Source organism: Rhinichthys klamathensis, unplaced genomic scaffold (assembly GCF_029890125.1).
Source record: "Rhinichthys klamathensis goyatoka isolate OS25496 unplaced genomic scaffold, OSU_Roscu_1.1 h1tg000044l_1, whole genome shotgun sequence".
Lineage (NCBI taxonomy): Eukaryota > Metazoa > Chordata > Actinopteri > Cypriniformes > Leuciscidae > Rhinichthys > Rhinichthys klamathensis.
In genome coordinates this window covers 500888-519679 of record NW_026606591.1, presented here as the reverse complement: position 1 = coordinate 519679, position 18792 = coordinate 500888, and the positions used below count along the sequence as shown (strand labels likewise).

At 36.6% G+C, this 18792-nt stretch overlaps 1 protein-coding gene across 5 annotated transcripts in view; it reads left to right on the top strand.

Annotated features, from left to right (window-relative positions):
* Positions 1–18792, top strand: part of inpp4b (inositol polyphosphate-4-phosphatase type II B) — a 204401-nt gene that overhangs the window by 58685 nt on the left and 126924 nt on the right. For all 5 annotated transcript variants that reach the window (XM_056247211.1, XM_056247209.1, XM_056247210.1 and 2 more), the window contains one exon: positions 18256–18364. In XM_056247211.1, the coding sequence (XP_056103186.1) occupies positions 18256–18364 (109 nt within the window). The remainder of the gene's footprint in view (positions 1–18255; positions 18365–18792) is intronic.

The window sequence follows — 18792 nt, the reverse complement described above, 5'->3', positions numbered from 1 at the left end:
ACACTGCAAGCACACGAGCGTTCACTGAGGAGGTAATCTCCATGCTCGGGCCGTTGCTCTGGTTGAGTTTGATGTTCGGGGGTTTCATGCGGCTGATTCCAGCCCGTAGCAGAAGTGTGGAGTTTTGTGGTGTGTTATCTGACACTGGCATGTGTTACTTGCTGGGTGGATTGCACTTGACCTCAGTGTCATTTAGTGCTGGTTTTCATACTGTATGGATTGCGATGGAGCTGAAACTATAATGCATAGGCACAAATTCACATGTGCACATTATTCTGGAGCGGTTAGCTTGACATCCGCAGGCTTTTTAGATCATGACACATGTCTTGTTGTAGTTGTGGGCTTTAAAAAACGTTCATGTTTGAGGCTGTGGTTTCAAAACCAACATTTGAAGTCAACGTATGCACGCTTCTGATGCCGAAATATAGGCAGCAAAATTATTTTGCATTAATTATTTTGGGTAGGCACTCAGTATCGCCTGTATCTTTTGACGAGACGATCATCCCACCCATTATCGAGACGATAATGCACTGCAAAGAGCTCAGTAAAAAGTCCATCCAAGATGGTTTAAAAATTAAAACTAATATTAATATTAAGATATTTAAGATAAATACTAAAATAAAATACATTTAACATAACATTTTTTAGTACTTTTAGACTTTTAGAGATTCAAATATGCATAATTTTAAAATGCAACAATTTATTTATAAATAAATAAATCATATTTATTTAACTAATATTAAATTCGATTATTTTACACCACTCTCTTGAATCTGACCATAATGACTGCGCAATTGCGTAATTTTTGGTTTGACCCTTTAAGGGATTATATTATGATAATCACCAGTTGTTTGTACACCTAATCATACTGATTATTCATTGAATCATTAATATTAACAAACATGAAATATGACTAAATGACCATGCTGTGTATTTTTACGCTTATTGGAGTGTTGTTAGCCAATACCAAACCAGGTTCCAGAGCAGCAGAGTCAGTGTGTGCTCCGTATACGCAGCTGTCATGCTTAATGAGTTTCCGTTCATAACAGTTTCAAAACGCGGGCCGCTCGCATGGATTACACGGTAAACAAACAGAGACCTGTTTATTGAGGTGAGAGAGCAGGCATCCGCCGATCCCGCTTTGACATTTAAGCCCACGGCGGGCGCACTGTCAGAGGAGCGCCTCCATTTTTCATTGCTCTGACATTTTTTCTCATTGTTAGTCTGGCGGTATTAGACAGAGCTCCTCCACGCTGAGTTAAAATGGCTGACAGAGAAAGTGGGCTCTGACACCGGAGGGACAGGGATGAGCTCGGCTTGTCACCGTCTGACACGTGGGCAGAGTTCGAGGAGCTGCTTACTGTTTTAATGACCACCAAACGAGAAGCCTTTGGTGGCACGCACGTTCAAGTCTGCAGTGTTTTTGGGGAAGGAATAAGCCGTTTTATCTCTTACAGGGATGCGGCGCGAGCGGATTATAATGGAAGCGAATGGGAAATCGGGCCTCTAATGATCATTTTAGAAGCAGCAATGTTTACAGGAACAACATTAGACGCTCGATTGCATGTTACACTAGAGCCCTGCACGGGCCTCAAATCTAGGCCCTAGCCCGGCCCTGCCCCGAGACGCTCAGGCCCTAGCCCGGCCCGTGTCCGACAGCTCATCAGAATGATCAGCCCGAGTCCGACCCGAGCCCGTAAGAAAAAAAAAGAAAAAAAAAAGATAAACAGCCTGACCTATGTTGCAGTCAGTAAACCAACCAGATATATTTTGTTTTCAATGGCAAAGTATTTACCGGTAGGTTTATTTTCATTTCTTTATAAAGTTAATTAAGAAAAAACAAAAAACAAAATTTATGACGACCAAGCAGCCGACAGCGAGTTAAACATGTTTGATCCATTGATTGATTTATAGCCTCTCAAATCAACACTTTACTTGGCTACAATAAAATCCATAGATATAAAACAACTTAAGCATATCACACAGACATTTAACGTTAGTTTAAACGTTTATTGTCCTTTTTGAAAAGCTGAGGCAAACTGCTCTGCTGCTCAGTCGCAACAGCGCTCGCAAACTAAATGAATTTATAATATAGGCTACAATACAGAGAATGCAATCTAAACAAATCAAATAAATTACATTAAAAACAAACATGCAGGTTATCTTACCTCAAAAATCAAGTCTTCACTACAGAACATGGCCATTTCCAATAGTTTCCAACAGACTCATGAAAATAAAGTCCAATCAAACAAAAAACAACCTCCTCCTAACATGGCTAAGAACAGTCTCAGAGCATCGTGAAGAAAAAGCACAGCATCCACAGTGGAAGGTTTTAATCCAGTCGTACTTTTTCCAGCTGCGCTGAAGTCACGCTCGCTACCATAGCGGGACACTAGAACGAGCCGGTCGCGCGAATCTCAGATCGCGCCGCCGGGAAACCTGTGTGTGTGTGTGTGTGTGTGTGTGTGCGTGAGCGTGAGCATGAGCAGACTGTCATGTGTCAGTCTTATGTCAGTGTGATAGGTTATAAAACGTCTTTCTATGTTTGCTTTTCAATCGTCATCTTCTCATGTTTTATTTTAATTAATGTCTAAAATAGGCTATAAAAAAGATAAGCCTAAAACAGGCCCGAGGCCCGGCCCTCGTGTGAACTATGACGTGAAAATTGGCCCGAAGCCCGGCCCTAGGAGCATAAATAAGTCGGGGCCCGTCGGGCTCGGGCTGAAATGCAGGCCTCTATGTTACACTACTACAAATGAACGTTTTTCATAGGTTCTGTGTAAAAAGTTCTCACGTTTATGGAAATTAGGGAATTTAAAAGAACTGTGTTAAAGCAATACAAATATTTATGCTAAATGTAAACCCTAATAAGTATTTGAATGCTTTTTGTCACTTAAGTCACTCTAAAAAAGCGTCTTGTGCTCTTTTTCCGTGGCGGTCAAAACATTTGTTATTTTAATGTACTATATTTTTGTTCGATAATGTTTTTTATTTCATATTTTGTATTCTAGGGGATTTAATGGTACTAAATTATATTTATGGAATAGTTATCCATTTATTATCGGAAGATTATTTTTCCAAACTTAAACTGTCGTGAATCTTGAATGCTTTGGAGCAGAAGAAGAAGACACTTGGAAGATTATTGCTGAAGTGAAAAAAAGTTTCAAAAAGTGAACTTGAAAAAAGTTTTACTGTTATAAAAAAATGCACAAAAATACTTTTTTCAATTTTGATATGAAAAATGTATTTTCCAAAACACGTTTTGCTCTAAAACTGTGAGAAAATCTAAACAAGCTGTCTTCCAAATTTGAGGTTGATATCACAAAAAATGAGCTTTCAGGAAGACTTTGTTTGCGCGCAGTACCAAACGTTTCCACTAGATGCAATTCATTTCCCATTTATTTCCAATACGCAAACAGTACAATAGTGTGACTTTTAGTTTTTTTTCAGGACCATTTAACTTTTTCGAATCATGTCCGTGTGTGTGTGTGATAATTACTGAAGAGAAACGGTTAAAAGTTGTGGGGTTTTTTGGTCTATTGAAATGATATTCATACATATGTGTCAAAATATGTTTTGGTGCCAAAAAAAGGTGATGATCAAGATGCACACTTTCATTAGAAGAGTAGTTGTTGCAGTGTTGTTTTAGTCATGAAGCTCGTCTTGTGTTTCAGTAGTGTGTGTTGTAATGCGAGTGGCCTGCGGATTAGTGGCGGTTGTCGGAGGACATCCCTGTTGCAGTGCTGGGATTGCATCAGCTCTGATGAATCTAATCCCGGTGACTTTCAGGAGCGAGCGGGTGGAATGCTAACATCCCAGACTGTCGATATCAACATCTCTCATCCTCCCTGCCCACAGCGCACCGCATCCACACGCCTGCCGATCACACGCCGAGCTCCAGTGTCAATGCTGTCTGTTTGACTGGGCTTATGACAGACTCCACGCGAGCTGAACAACTTTCCATGTACTAGTGAAAGGACCAATCACATAAAACTCTTTTGGAGTGACATTTTACCCCGAAATAAATGTCTTGTACTATTTTAAATATTATTTCAATTATATGTTATGCTTTTATTATTATTATTACTATTAGGACTATCAATATTCTTGCATTATAATTAGGGCTGTCAGTTAAACGCGTTATTAACGGCGTTAACGCAAACCCATTTTAACGGCGTTAATGTTTTATCGCGCGGTTAGTGGTCTTTTTGGCCTAGCAAACTTTGTAGTTTTTTTCACATGCTTTTGCAACAGGACGCGGCAGCTATGAAACCCATTCATTTCAATGGCTTGTGCCGCGCGAGGACGTTTTGAAAGCGCAAGCGGATCTAGCTAGACCGTAAACAAAACAACAGGCACGCCGCACACACTTGTTTGGGCTTGCGAGCCGGCCAAATAGTAGGTTAACGTTACGTTTTGAGTGGATGACGAGCGCGAAACACCGAAATGGATGCCAATAAGATTCTGAATGGAAAGTTTACTTTTAAAAAGTTGCCAAATGGTTCCATTGACGAGACCAAAGTGATCTGTGTGTTTTGTCATTGTGAACTGAGCTATCATCATCGCAGCACGTCCAGTCTGAAATACCACTTGATGGCCAAGCACACACACACACACACACACACACACAGCTGATGCGAATTCTCCGCCCCCTCGTCAATATCAGGACCTCGTCAGTATTTCTTTCACCCTTTTATTGATGGACAGTGTTACATTGTGTGAGAGATTATTTGCTCCAAGTGAGAGTGTTAGTGTGAAATTGAACACAGTTTATGCCAATGTTGTTTTCAATAAAAAACATTTGCACAAAGCAAGCCGATCCACTTTTCCATGTTGATAAGAGCATTAAAATGAGAAAAAAGAATGGGACAAAAAGAAATCAAGAGACCATATCCTCATTACTTTAATGTAATAAATGAATTATAAATAAATAAATAAAACTATATTGTTGATTTTGTATTAATACTTAATGATGTTTTATAACGTACTGTGCTGTTTGTTTTATTACAGTAATGAGAATCATATTTTTGAAGAATGGGAATAACAAACAAACTCTGGACGTATTATGGTAATGAGAATTTGGGGAGGAAATATAATAAATCACCACGAACATATCAAAAACATCTTTATTTTCTTAAATAATTGTCCTAAAAGGCTTAACTTATATAAATATTTAGTTTCTTATGTTTTATTTTGGTATTTTGGGCTGAAATAGAACCTGGACATCATAAGATTCACTTTTTAGGTTTTTTTTTGCATACAATAAAAAATGATGTTTCTCATTTATGTTGGTAAATTTGGTGTCTGTATTTTGTATAATTTTACCATTTTATGAACAAACATTCTTCCAGGAACTTTTTTTTAATGTTACCACTCAATTCGGGATGTTCCGAGAACATTCTAAAGTGACTTTCCTATTATGTTTGCAGAATGATCAAATACAATCTTCCTTTAACGTTCGAAAAACCAAGAAAAATCGTTGTAAATTTTTATTTATAAACTGACATTTTGAATGTTCAGAGAACCATTCTTGTTAGCAAAACATTCTTAGAACATATTTTGTGTTAGCTGGGATCATATAAATAAGTATTATAATTACATAAAAGTTTCTTACCCTGTTTGAAGCAGATCCCTTATTAATTTCTTATGGTTTTAACAACAGACAGTACTAGACGATTGTGCAAAAAACAATCTAGCCACTGTTAATTGTGTTTGAAAGTCTGGTAAACATGATATATGACATGTTTCGGACAGCTGACATATAACTGATAACGACTGGCAAACATTTCTTTAGTAGGAGGAGTAGTAGTCTTCATCACACCGAGTGTCTTGAATGCTTCATTATGTATGTGTGGGTGAGGTGTAAAATATTAATGCTTTGGTTTGAGGCATTCTTCACAGACACTAAAGCCTTTTAGAGTCTCTAAAAAAATAAAAGGCATGTCCCCGACCCGAGCGTCTCGAGCCTTATTTTTAAGACGGAGAGCTTACCTTTTAGCTGTTTCCGTCCAGCCCCGCACAACAGGGTATTTATAGTCTCTGGTGCCTTTTGCTCACATTGCTCTGCAGGAAGCTTGACATTTTGACTGGCCTGAGATGCTTTCACATTCACGACCACAGGCCAGGACCTTCCGCTGTGAAGGTGAGCTGTATTTTCTGCATCTTAAGAGCCAGGCAGGGGTGCAATGTGCCGGTGGTCTCAGGTTTGGGTGAGATTTTGACGTTTTTTAGCTCTGTGTTGGATTGTTTCGATGTCGTGTGTGGTCTGAGGGAGCTTGACTGCTGTGCTGAGTGTGAACTTGCTGAGCTGTTGTAACAAGTAACTTGTGAAAACACATTTTCCACAGCGTTGACAAACTGTGAAGAGAAACATGCGAGGCGTCTTTTCTCAAGGCGAGCTGCTGAAACATGCAGTGATGAGTCAGGGATTGTCAGTGATGTTTGTGGGCGTGGCCACTTGCACCTTATGCAAATTAATAAGTGATGTGCCACTTTTCGAGCTGTTATTATTTACTGTACACTCCTCCACCACTGAAACACTTTTGAAATTGTGATCGCTTTGTTCACATATAGCGCCAAAACATTTCCAGAAATGATATAATTCCTAAACTCTGGGATCTGATTCGTGAGCATTTTGACTGCGGTCCTATTCACACATGATCTACTAACAACTGTATGTATGAAATGGTTATCAAACATTTTTTTATATATTATTTTAGTTTTTTTGTTTTATATTTTATATTATTGTTTGTTTTATTGTATAACACCAGTTCTATTAATATTATTTTAATGTTGTTGACTGATTTTTGTTTGCATTTTTTACATTTTATTTTATATTAGTATTATGTTTTTTTTTTAATGTATCACAGCATTTATATAAATGTTATTATTTTAAGGTTGTCAGCTAGTATTTTATTTGTATTTTTTATTTTATATAGTTATTTATTTATTTTATTATATATCACCATTTATATAAATATTATTATTTTGAGGTTATCAGCTAGTATTTTATTTGTATTTTTTATTTTATATAGTTATTTATTTATTTTATTATATATCACCATTTATATAAATATTATTATTTTGAGGTTATCAGCTAGTATTTTATTTGTATTTTTTATTTTATATAGTTATTTATTTATTTTATTATATATCACCATTTATATAAATATTATTATTTTGAGGTTATCAGCTAGTATTTTATTTGTATTTTTTATTTTATATAGTTATTTATTTATTTTATTATATATCACCATTTATATTAATATTATTATTTTAAGGTTATCGACTGATATTTTTATAGTTTTTTATTTTTATATTTGATTCTATATTTTAAATTATTTATTTTTTATTTATCACACCAATCATATTTATATCACTATTTTAAGATTATCTACTGATACGTTTTTTTGAATTATCATACCAATCATATTTATTTTCAAATGTTTGAAAATAGAAATGCAAAAACGATAAAAACTTTTTGTTTTGGACGTTTTAATGTGAGCATTTATCAGTTAACTTGTTTTTAACTGCTCAAGCAGAAAAACAAAAGTATGAGTAAAAATAAGGGCCAAACCAATTATCATTTTAATTATTTTGTGGGGGCCTGTCAGACATATTTCACATCTCTAGAAGCACTCGACCCTTTTGAATATTTTAAAATATTGAATATAAATATTTTGGCTAATTTGATTATGTTTTCAGCTGCCAATAAGACGGAAGCACTCTCTCTGCTTGGATTCTACAGATTTTTTCCACAGATTTGCCCAGAAAATGTAAGAAAAAAAAAAGTAATCAGATTCCATCTGCGCCTCCTCATGAGCCAATTCACAGCTCGCTTTTGAGCGTATTATGTCATAGCGAAATAACTGAATATAACAGAATTACCAGGTACAGGGAACGTGCGAATCTAGTTGATAATAGAGCACAATTACTGCGCTGGATTGTGATGAGGTCAATGACTGGCTTCCTGTTTTCTGCACCAGTGACTGGCTCTCTCATTCGATTGCCATTGATTGGAGCTTGCCTCACAAAATGCCTTTGCAAATTGACTCACAACCACAAGCAGGGCGTACATAATGAACCTTTATGGAAATGAAAGACTGCACCAAACACAGAGCCTCGATTCATAAGCCTCGGTAGAAGCTGTGCGACATAAGATCCTCAAAGAGAACGCGTTTTATTGCTTGGGGGAGTTTAATCTCTAAATGTTTACCTGAGTTCACAAGTTTATACATTTCATTTTGGCATTCAGTGGGCGAAGCTCATGAAAACATGTCCAGGTCACATTTCACCTCGATATTTAAACACAAAAAGAAAGAAATTATATGAGTTTTTCTGAATTAACGAGTTAATTATCTCAGAATACGAGATCATTTTTCATGGAAAAAAGTTTTTGCTCCGTTTTTCTGAATTAACGAGTTAATTATATATTGGATAAAGAAAAGTCTGTTTCAAAGACCATTTAAAACTGTACTTTATTCATTTATTTATTTATCAAAGCTTATTCTCAATCTAATTTCTGTAGAGCGATGAATTAAAACATAATACTTCATTATTACTTCAAATCATTAGTTATAAATATTTTACAATTTAGTTATAATTAAATTTATTTGATTAAATTATTTATTCAATCATGTATTTGTTTATTTACTTATTTAGTTATTAAATGTTCTTATTTATTTTATTTCTTATTATTATTATTTATCCTCCAGTATTTTTTTTATTATTATGATAGTGGGTTTGTGGTAATGCAATCCATCATGTAAATAATATCACAATTTGAAACGTCTAAATGTAAAAATAGACTAAATATACTTTGCTAAATATAATTTCTTATCAACTTTTGGCTTAACTTAACTTTACAATAGTTTTAGGGTTAAATAACCTTTCCTCGTGATACATTCCAGCATTTCACTTTCTAATGTTGGTTTTACGTCTCGTGTTTTGTAAGACTTTTATGTTGAATAGTATCCTGTTAGTTCCCCATTGTTTCTGTATTCACTTCCTGTGTTTGCTTCCTGTTTTACCTTGACGCTTGTTTGTCTCCATAGTTACCCTCATTAGTTCCCGTGACATTAATCACCAAACACCTGTCCCTCGTCAACCCCTTATTAACCCCTTATTAACCCCTTAACCCCTTTGCTACTTCGGTTGTTGTTTGTCGGCCGTTGCTCCTGTGTGTGTGTTCCTGTTGTTGCTCTCTATGGTTCTTGGATTATCTGAGTTCCTGTTTTCTTATACATTAAAGGTAGTGCATCAAATACCGGCATGAATAAAAACTTTACAGTTTAGTTAAGATTTTTTTTTTCCCAGACTGTTCTTGACAGGTTTCGTACTCGCCCTAATAATGATCACACACACACACACACACACACTGACCTATTTCTCAACTAGCCCTTTTTAAAAGATCACCATGTTTCTAGAATGAAACATGGAGCCGGTAACACACAGTTCTGGCGCTGAGTCTTCATAACATGACCTCGTTTGAGGCTGAGATTTTAAAAGCCCTCGGAAATCAAGTGACGAATGACCTTTCTCAGCGCTCAGCAGCATCCATCAGAATAACACTGAGCGCCCGAGCGTGCAAATGCAGCATGATTTCACAATCAATTCAATTCATTTTATATGTGTAACGATACCCTCATGGCACCATTTGATACATATCACGATACTGAACTCATATTCTCAACTCGATGACATATTATTGTGATACTCTGCACTGTTGATTCAAATGCTAATATTGGTGTTACATTGTGTGTGTAAATGTAGGGAAGCGTATTGCATTCACTTGAAGAAAAAAAATCTACTCTGTTTTTCTGAATTAACGAGTTAATTATCTCAGAATTACGAGATGATTTTTCATGGAAAAAGTTTTTGCTCTGTTTTTCTGAATTAACGAGTTAATTATCTCAGAATTACGAGAGTTTTTCATGGAAAAAAGTTTTTGCTCTGTTTTTCTGAATTAACGAGTTAATTATCTCAGAATTACGAGATAATTTTTCATGAAAAAAGTTTTTGCTCTGTTTTTCTGAATTAACGAGTTAATTATCTCAGAATTATGAGATAATTTTTCATGAAAAAAAAGTTTTTGCTCTGTTTTTCTGAATTAACAAGTTAATTATCTCAAAATTACGACATAATTTTTCATGGGAATTTTTTTTTGCTCTGTTTTTCTGAATTAACGAGTTAATTATCTCAGAATTACGAGATAATTTTTCATGAAAAAAAAGTTTTTGCTCTGTTTTTCTGAATTAACGAGTTAATTATCTCAGAATTATGAGATAATTTTTCATGAAAAAAAAGTTTTTGCTCTGTTTTTCTGAATTAACGAGTTAATTATCTCAAAATTACGAGAGAATTTTTCATGGGAATTTTTTTTTTGCTGTTTTTCTGAATTAACGAGTTAATTATCTCAGAATTACGAGATAATTTTTCATGAAAAATTTTTTTTTGCTCTGTTTTTCTGAATTAACGAGTTAATTATCTCAGAATTACGAGATAATTTTTCATGAAAAAAGTTTTTGCTCTGTTTTTTTAAATTAACAAGTTAATTATCTCAGAATTACGAGATACATTTTTCTTTAACTTTTTTCACTCTGTTTTTATGAATTAATGAGTTACTCATAATTTTGAGATAATTGAGTCATTAATTCAGAAAAACAGAGCAAAAAAAATTTTCAATGAAAAAATATCTCGTAATTCTGAGATAATTAACTCATTAATTCAGAAAAACAGAGTAGATTTTTTTCCCTCAAGTGAATGCAATACGCTTCCGTATAAATGAATAGGCTTAGACTTGGTGCCGGAAACCCAAAGCACAGGACAATAGAGACACCAGAATAACAATATTCATGATTCTGAAGCTGAAAACACAGAATTAATTGAGACGAATATGCTTGCAGTCTGTCACTGACTAGATACTGGTATCTAGAGACTTTTCACTGGTAACATTTGGCATTATCAGGACCCACAAATATTTCCCCATTGCATTATTATACATTATAACATTATATTGTTACACCCCTAGGTCGTTTAAGGAGCTGTTGCATGCATAGCTTCTAAAAGACTGGAAATCCTCCAAAACAAGCGTCTGCTCAGTCCATCTACCGCTTTCTCTGACTGAGACGGCCATCCGAATGCAGTCACTGCTGAGTCATGGGGAAAACAGAGGGAAGAAAGGCTCGTTCATTTGCTCAGATCCAGAGCAGCTCTCGCTCATTCGCTCTCCAGAACTGTGCCAGCATTACTCAGAGACAATCATAAAACTGGCCAGCTATTTATAGCGCCGTCCAGCTTTTCATGTAGGTCAAAAATCGTAGGATTTCTCCGCAGGTGGGCTGAGACTTGTGGGCCAGAACCAGACCGAGCTCCACTAGAGTCGACTAGCAACGTCCGATTTGTGCATGGATCGTTCTTTTGAGTCGGATCGGTTCAGTCATCTGAGAACTCGAGCAGTTTTTGAGTGAACTTGCGAGTGGAAAAAGTGAAAGCAAAAGTCTCTTATAAACGAGTCAAGAAAAAATACCAAGTTTGTATGAGTTTTATCAACATGTGTACGAAACAGAGTTGGTTTTAATAAAAATCATTTTATTTATGCTAAAACTTTTTCAGCCAAGGATGCAAATGAATGTCAGTACTGTTTTATGTACTGTAAATGTATATTTAGGTTTTCTAAATAATTTTATTTTGAACCTGACTTGAGCAGCACATACATGTATATTTTATATTTTATTTTACTTAATTATTTTATAAAAAAAAATTTAAACAGTTATATTTAATTATTTTATTTTAAATTTAGTTTTGTGTTTAATTAGATTTTTTTTATTTGAGTTTTGTATTTTTTTTTTTTTTTAGCTTTTTTTTTTTAAATTTAGTTTTGTATTTTATTATTTAATTTGGTTTTATATTTACTTTTTTAAAATGAATGTCAGTATTGTTTTATGTACTGTAAATATATATATATATATTAGCCATATTTAGCTTTTTATATAATTTTAAAAGAAAAAATAAACTGTTGAACTCAGTGACCTTAAAGGTGCAAAACGCAAGTCTCTGAGTTTTTGCAGAACTACGCCCCCTCTGGCGACAAGCGAAACTGCAACCAGAGTTGTGCACGCTCATGGACCACACGCATCTTTTATTGGATATGTTTTATGTTTCATGTTGTACTATTCTTCCGAACACAATTCCTAGTTTATGAAACTGTTCACTAACAATGGTAGTAAAACCAATTCTGATTGTACATGTATCTAGCTTACGCTAAAGCATTACACATTTTACGCATCGTCATTTGTTGTCATACATAGATTGGCCGTATCAAACATTAGAGACTGGGCTATATCTTACCGTTTTATCAAGAAAAAAGCCAACTGAGGATCCCGTTTGAGACCAAGAGCAGACCGGAGATCTCTCCATTTGTTGAATGCCTTCCCGAGGTTGACTCTCGTCTTACTCCGACGCCTGTCTGACTCCAATTTGGACCTTTTGGTGGCACTAGACAACATTTTTCTTTACTTTACGTGGAGTTTGCGTTGGGGTTTGGAATGGACTACAAGCCGGTCTCTTTGAATCCATCTTCTACCTTTGACGCACGAGTTGTCTCCGCTGATGCGGAGAATGGCGGCGCCGGCGAATACACAAACCTGCGAGACATAGCCTGGTGAGCGTGAACGCGCATGACGTCACGCCCAGTCTCAAATTCGAGCCCGAATCCCTCTTATATATTTTACTGTACAGGATTATAGAGGCAATCTCAGTGGGCAGAGAAGGGCTCATTCAGCCCATCAGGCAGTTCTTTAAGCATGTATAGGATAGAAAAACAGGTATTCTTAACATGAAAAGTTGCGCAATGCACCTTTAAGCAAAGGTGTTAATTCAAGAAACTGAATGGCAATGCTAACGGAGATGGTTGAACTTGACACAGACCCAGAGTGTCGACTGGTGAAGAAGTAAGGCTGGATTCAAGCGTTCCACTCGAGTATTTCTATTCAATGTCACTCTTCATTTAGCTCTCCACGACTCTTGAATACCGTGTACAAATTCAGCCTTCTTCAGTCCTTTTGGAGTGGCGGCGCTATCAGATTCTCTCTGTGTGAAAAGCACTGTGTACTTGAGATGCCCTCTAGCTCAAAATAAAGACATGTTGTATGTATTCTTGCGAGAGAAATATTCATTCCACCTCTCTTAATTGACTGTGCTGTTAGTCGCAGAGGGAAACAGTGTCACAGTCAGCTGTGAGTTTAAAGGCATCATAAATCATCAAGGCTTGTGATGCTGTATGTGAAAAGATTTATGATCCTTACCACTGCTGCTTTCCTTTGCCCTTTTTTACACCATGCAGGACTTCAGTACATGATACATTTATATAACTAACTTAAAAGATGCTCAAGCCTCCATTATTAAATTGAAAATGTCACATTAAAGCGTGCAACGACTTGGGCTGTAGTTAAAAGTAACAAGGAAGCAACACAATCTTGTGATATTGATTTTATACAGTCCAATGAACAAGACTTTAATATTCAGTAACTTACAATATGTTTGTTTTTTACATTATTTTTTGAACAAAACCACATCCCAGAACCGTTGCAACATCAATCAACACACTGGTGGCATTTATTTTCTAAATAAATCAGCGTTATGAGCAAATCAATTGAATGAATGATTCAGTGACTCATAAGACACTTGCTGTGTCCCAATTCGCCTACTTGTACTACGCCGTAAAGTACGTACTCTTTTTGTGAAGAAAAAGTACATACTTTTGGGTGTGTAGCAGAAGAGTAGACAAGCTTTGGGACAAACTATCACGTCATAAAATTGCATGTTCACGCACATCTGTCACCGTAAACTGTCCTGTCAATCATCTAGTCTCAGTAAACATCCTCCACATTTCATTTCACTTCATTTCCCGCCGTATTGGAGAGAAAAGAAGCACGTTGATCTTCCTGTTGTGGGTCTTTCATGCGGAAAACTCTCCTCATATTAATGCATAATGAGGCATTTAAAAGTTAATGGCCGAACTGATCTTTATAAAAGTCCACATTGTTGTTGCAGATGAAATATAACTTTTTATATCAGGATAAATATTGAGTATACGTCACTCAAACCCTTTTATCTAAAGCTCTACTTAACCGTCGGTTACGCACATCCGCCATATTTGTAGTTTTTTAACACTTTTTATTTGTGTTTGTAGTTCTGAACCAAATCCAGCTCCAAAGCGCAATGGTTTGTGGGCAATATTAGCCATTAAAGTGTGTGGCCCTGTCCCAAATGGCACCCTAAACACTGTCGGTCTTCCTACAAGTCCGCACTTTCGTGACATAACGCCGCTTTGCGTAGCGAATATCGAACGCATTGTGAGCACCCTTCTGACACCTAAAATGACAACTGGGACACCCTATGGTCACTTAACGGACACGCGCACGCGGCAGCCATTGTAAGTACTCAACACCATAAGTGCATATGAAGCGTGGCATTTGGGACAGGGCCTGTGTACAGATCCACATTTCGAAAATCTACCCGAAATAGTAGACCATCCGGGGACTTTTAGAATACTCTTTTCAACATGCTTTGGGACACGCTTATTCTAATCTCACATATATTTAGGATGGATAGTATGGACATTGGGACGCAGTGACTCGCTTGTTTCGTTCTTCAGTGAATCCGAGTTCGATAACGAATTGGTTGAATTAATGATTCAATTGTGAAGACGGTCATTTGTCGCCACCTACTGATGTAACAATATGACTTGCAGAAATGTTAAAAAACCCATCCACTATATGTGTGTAGCATTCAAAAGCAAGTTTTTCTATTCAAATATATATACAAAATAATTTATTCCTGTGATTTTCAGCATCATTACTCCAGTCTTCAGTGTCACATGATTCATTCTTATATGATGATTTGCTGCTCAAGAACCATTTCTGATTATTATCAGTATAAAATAATAGTTGTGCTGCTTCATATTTCTGTGGAAACCGTGCTAAAATTTTTGCAGGATTTTTTTGATGAATAGAAAGTTCAAAAGAGCCGCTTTTTTTCTAAATAGAAATCTTTTGTAATATTTTAAATGTCTTTACTGTCATTTTTAATCATCCTTCAGTGTATATATAATCTGAAATATATTGCTCATTTTAATTTCACATTGGCAAGTGCAAACATCTTGACAAACAAACTTGTGCCATGTGTTAAGTGCATAACTTCAAAAATATGTTCTTGCATGAGAGCGTACATAGTGACGCTGACTTTGAGATGGAAATACAAGCTAGTAAAAAATAGTACCACGATGTTATAATTTCCGCTGCCTCTGAACCCACTTTCCTTTTCAACTAACCTCATGAATGCCTCTTACTTGATTAACCCCTCAAACCATCAAGCTCCATTTCTGCTTTATAATGACTACTTATCGCTCTCCAATTAATCCCCAATGAATAAAAAGTCCCCGCATTTCTTTCAATCTTTAAATATCCAGAAATGTGTCACATCACAGAAGTAAAATGTGTCGCTAACGGCGCCTCGTTCAGAACTATTAGCATACACCGCTAGCTCTTCTCATAACAACGCTCTCTGATTTACTGTTGTCATAAAGAGACCCAGGGCCAATTAGATTTGTCTAGGTCATGTTCATGGATGGGTAATTTGCCAATGCACCTCTAAAGGCTGACTGGATGTCTTTTTCTCTCCTCCGTGACTCAGTCGAGCCTCAAAGTTAATTTGAGGTCAACCGTAACCTCGGATATCAGACTCGATCCAAGTCCGCTGGCACGCGAACAGCCACAGCTGGGGTTTGATCTGCTCGTGCCAAACCTGCGTCCGGTTACTACTGAGAAACCGAGGAATCTTCTTAGTCAATGCTTATGTCTTCAGGATATCAACTACGTGAGGCCGCAGTGACCCTACTTGAGTCGTTTACAAGACATTTTTTTTAATCTGATCATCAGTCTACAATTCATACTCCCAACGTTTTGCTAACGTTCCCATTAAGTTATCAAAATGTTATTTGTGAATGCTCTCTGAACGTTCAAAAAGTCCAGTTTTTTTATGTTTTAAAAACGATTTTTGTTTCTTGGTTATGCGAATGTTAAGGGAACATTCCGTTGTATCATTTTGCAAACATTATGGAAAAGTTACTTTTGAATGTTCTTAAGCACATCCAACGGAAAAAACATTCCATGAAGGACGTAATATACAAGACTAGAAAATGACTCGGAATTAACTAACTTTTTGCTCTAAAATGTTTTATTTTAAAGCTGATGGGTGTCATTGTCTATGTGGTGTTTTTAATTTGCTTTAAGACAAACCATGTGTAAATTCATAAGTCAGCACCATTGCTGAGTATTTTCTGCTTAAAACTGCAGTGAACCAGAATATTGCAAATATGCAACTTAAAAAATGTGTCTAGAATTTTAAGGTGGTGTGCATATGATTCTGACTTCAGACCAAATGCCCTGGATGGAAGATTTAAAGGTTGGGTCTCAAAAGAAATTACAACCTATTACTCGTTTATGCACAAAGGAGCATTTATGAGTTTTGAATTCTTACAGAACAAATATGGTTTAGGTCAAGACGATTTCTATAGATACTTACAGGTTAGGCTAGCCTGGTTAAAACCAGACCATTCTCAGTTGTAACTGAGTTATGGTCTGGCAAAGCATCATAGACAAATCATTTCCAGAGGGGCGTCACCAACGGACGCCGCGGATAGACCTAAACCCAATCAGAGCGATGAAGGAGATGACGTATGCAGAGCGGCGGAGAAACATCTCCGAGTGTTGTTCTTTGCTCGGTTTTTAACTAAAAGGAAACGTTCAAATCGCTTAAAACAGACGCGATAGCTGATTCGAACGAGTGATGTTCGACGGCGGCATCCATCTTTGTAATGTAGGCTACAAAATCTGCTTCAAAATCCCAGCGCTGTCGTCATCGTGTAAAGCCCGCCCCAACGTTTCTGATTGGTGCCTCGATTTCGACGGATTGGAAATAGGCTTGAATGAGCTCTTTGCCAGACTAACTTTCAGAGCAAATCTAAATTTGCCGAAAGTTTCCCAGGCTAAGGTTAGGCATTATTTTGAACAAAACATAAAAATATCATTGGAAAAAAGCAACTTGGGGTTCCTACAGACTTTCTTAACATTAATTACATCTTCTTCCCTAAATAAGTTGGTTTCTGGGTTGTACAGAGCCATTCAGCATGGGAAAAAACCCAACACGGAGTACATTAAGAGGAGATGGGAAATGGAAAGCAAGATACACATTTCAAATGAAAGCTGGGTGAATATATGTAGTACAATGGAACACTACTAGTTCGAACACCTGGCGTTTGGTTGGAAGAATATAATCAGGTTTTTTATCACACCTATTCAAAAGAGACACCCGGGTAGTGGTGACTCATGCTGGAGGCTCTGTGGTTTCTCGGGAGCCAACCATTTCCATATTTTCTGGGACTGCCCAATGTTAAGCCCTTATTGGTCACAAATATGTGAACATATTAATCATATATTTGGTAGTAAATTACCTTGCAATTTTGAAAATGTGTATTTGGGCAATGCTGATGTTAATAACTGGAGAAATAAGGACAAGAGGTTGCTTTGGATACTACTGGCAGCGAGTAAAAAAGCCACAACCAGGAAATGGTTCAAACCGGACCTTCCGACCACCGAAGAGTGGGTCAACATAATCCATGAAATCTACAGTATGGAAAAGCTTTCATTCACTCTCAGGAATCAAAGAGACATGTTTTACAAAATCTGGACAAAGTGGTCTGAGTATGTCAAGCCCATAAGATCGGACTTTGTATGAGTGTTACAGTTTTAAGTGAAAGATAAACATTTCTGTACGGATGCTCTTCCCATTGTTGCTCACATTAAAAAAAAACTGCAGTGAACCAAAGACAGTATCAAAAACGCGGTTTGAAATCGCTGGTGTTTCTGACATCACAAACATGTAACCAATCCCGTCAATGTGGGGGCAGGGTAGGACTCATGTGATTGAGTGGAGGAAGAGACTAATTTGCATATTCATGAATCCGCGTATACTAAATGAAGCAAGGCTGTAGCATTCAAGCTATTTTAAGACATGAAGAAATTATTTTCACCGGACAAAACTTTTAAATGTGTCAATTTGGTGATCAAAGATGAGTTTTAAGGAATACAATGATTGACTACAGGGGGGCTTTAACATGAAAACATTTGGACGCTGTGATTGAAGCCTTTGACACATGTAACTGAGACTCATTTCTCATGTGTTGCTGTGTTTCAGGACAGCAGATGATTCAGCGACAGTGGGCACAGTGGTGCTGAGCCGGCTGAAGATGGGTGAGATCGAGGATGGCGAGGTGGACCACATTACCGCCGACATGCACCAGAAGGTAAGCGGAGTTGGCCAGTAAATGTCTTAAACTAGCTACTAACTCAACAACAGTATAATTCAACCACTTTCAAAACACAGTTTAGCTTTTAAAGAGTGAATAAGCCTTATGTACACAGATATGCCATTTTATTGTGGTCACACCATTCACAGATCAAATAATGATTATTGATTTAATATTGGTTTTTGAAGTGAAATATTTAGATAAATGCAATGCTTCAATGTTGTTTGTCACTACGTTAACAATGTTTTCTACATGCTAACTACGTTTTCAAGAGATTCGCTCGACTGCAGTTGAACTACAGTAAATAAAAAGCGGCTTGTGTCGTGGGAAGTTGTCTTTTTGTGTATGTGCATGCATTTTGTAAGGTGTGGTAATAGAAAATCACCTCTCAGGACGTGTCTCCAGTCAAAGAGGGAAAGCAGAGT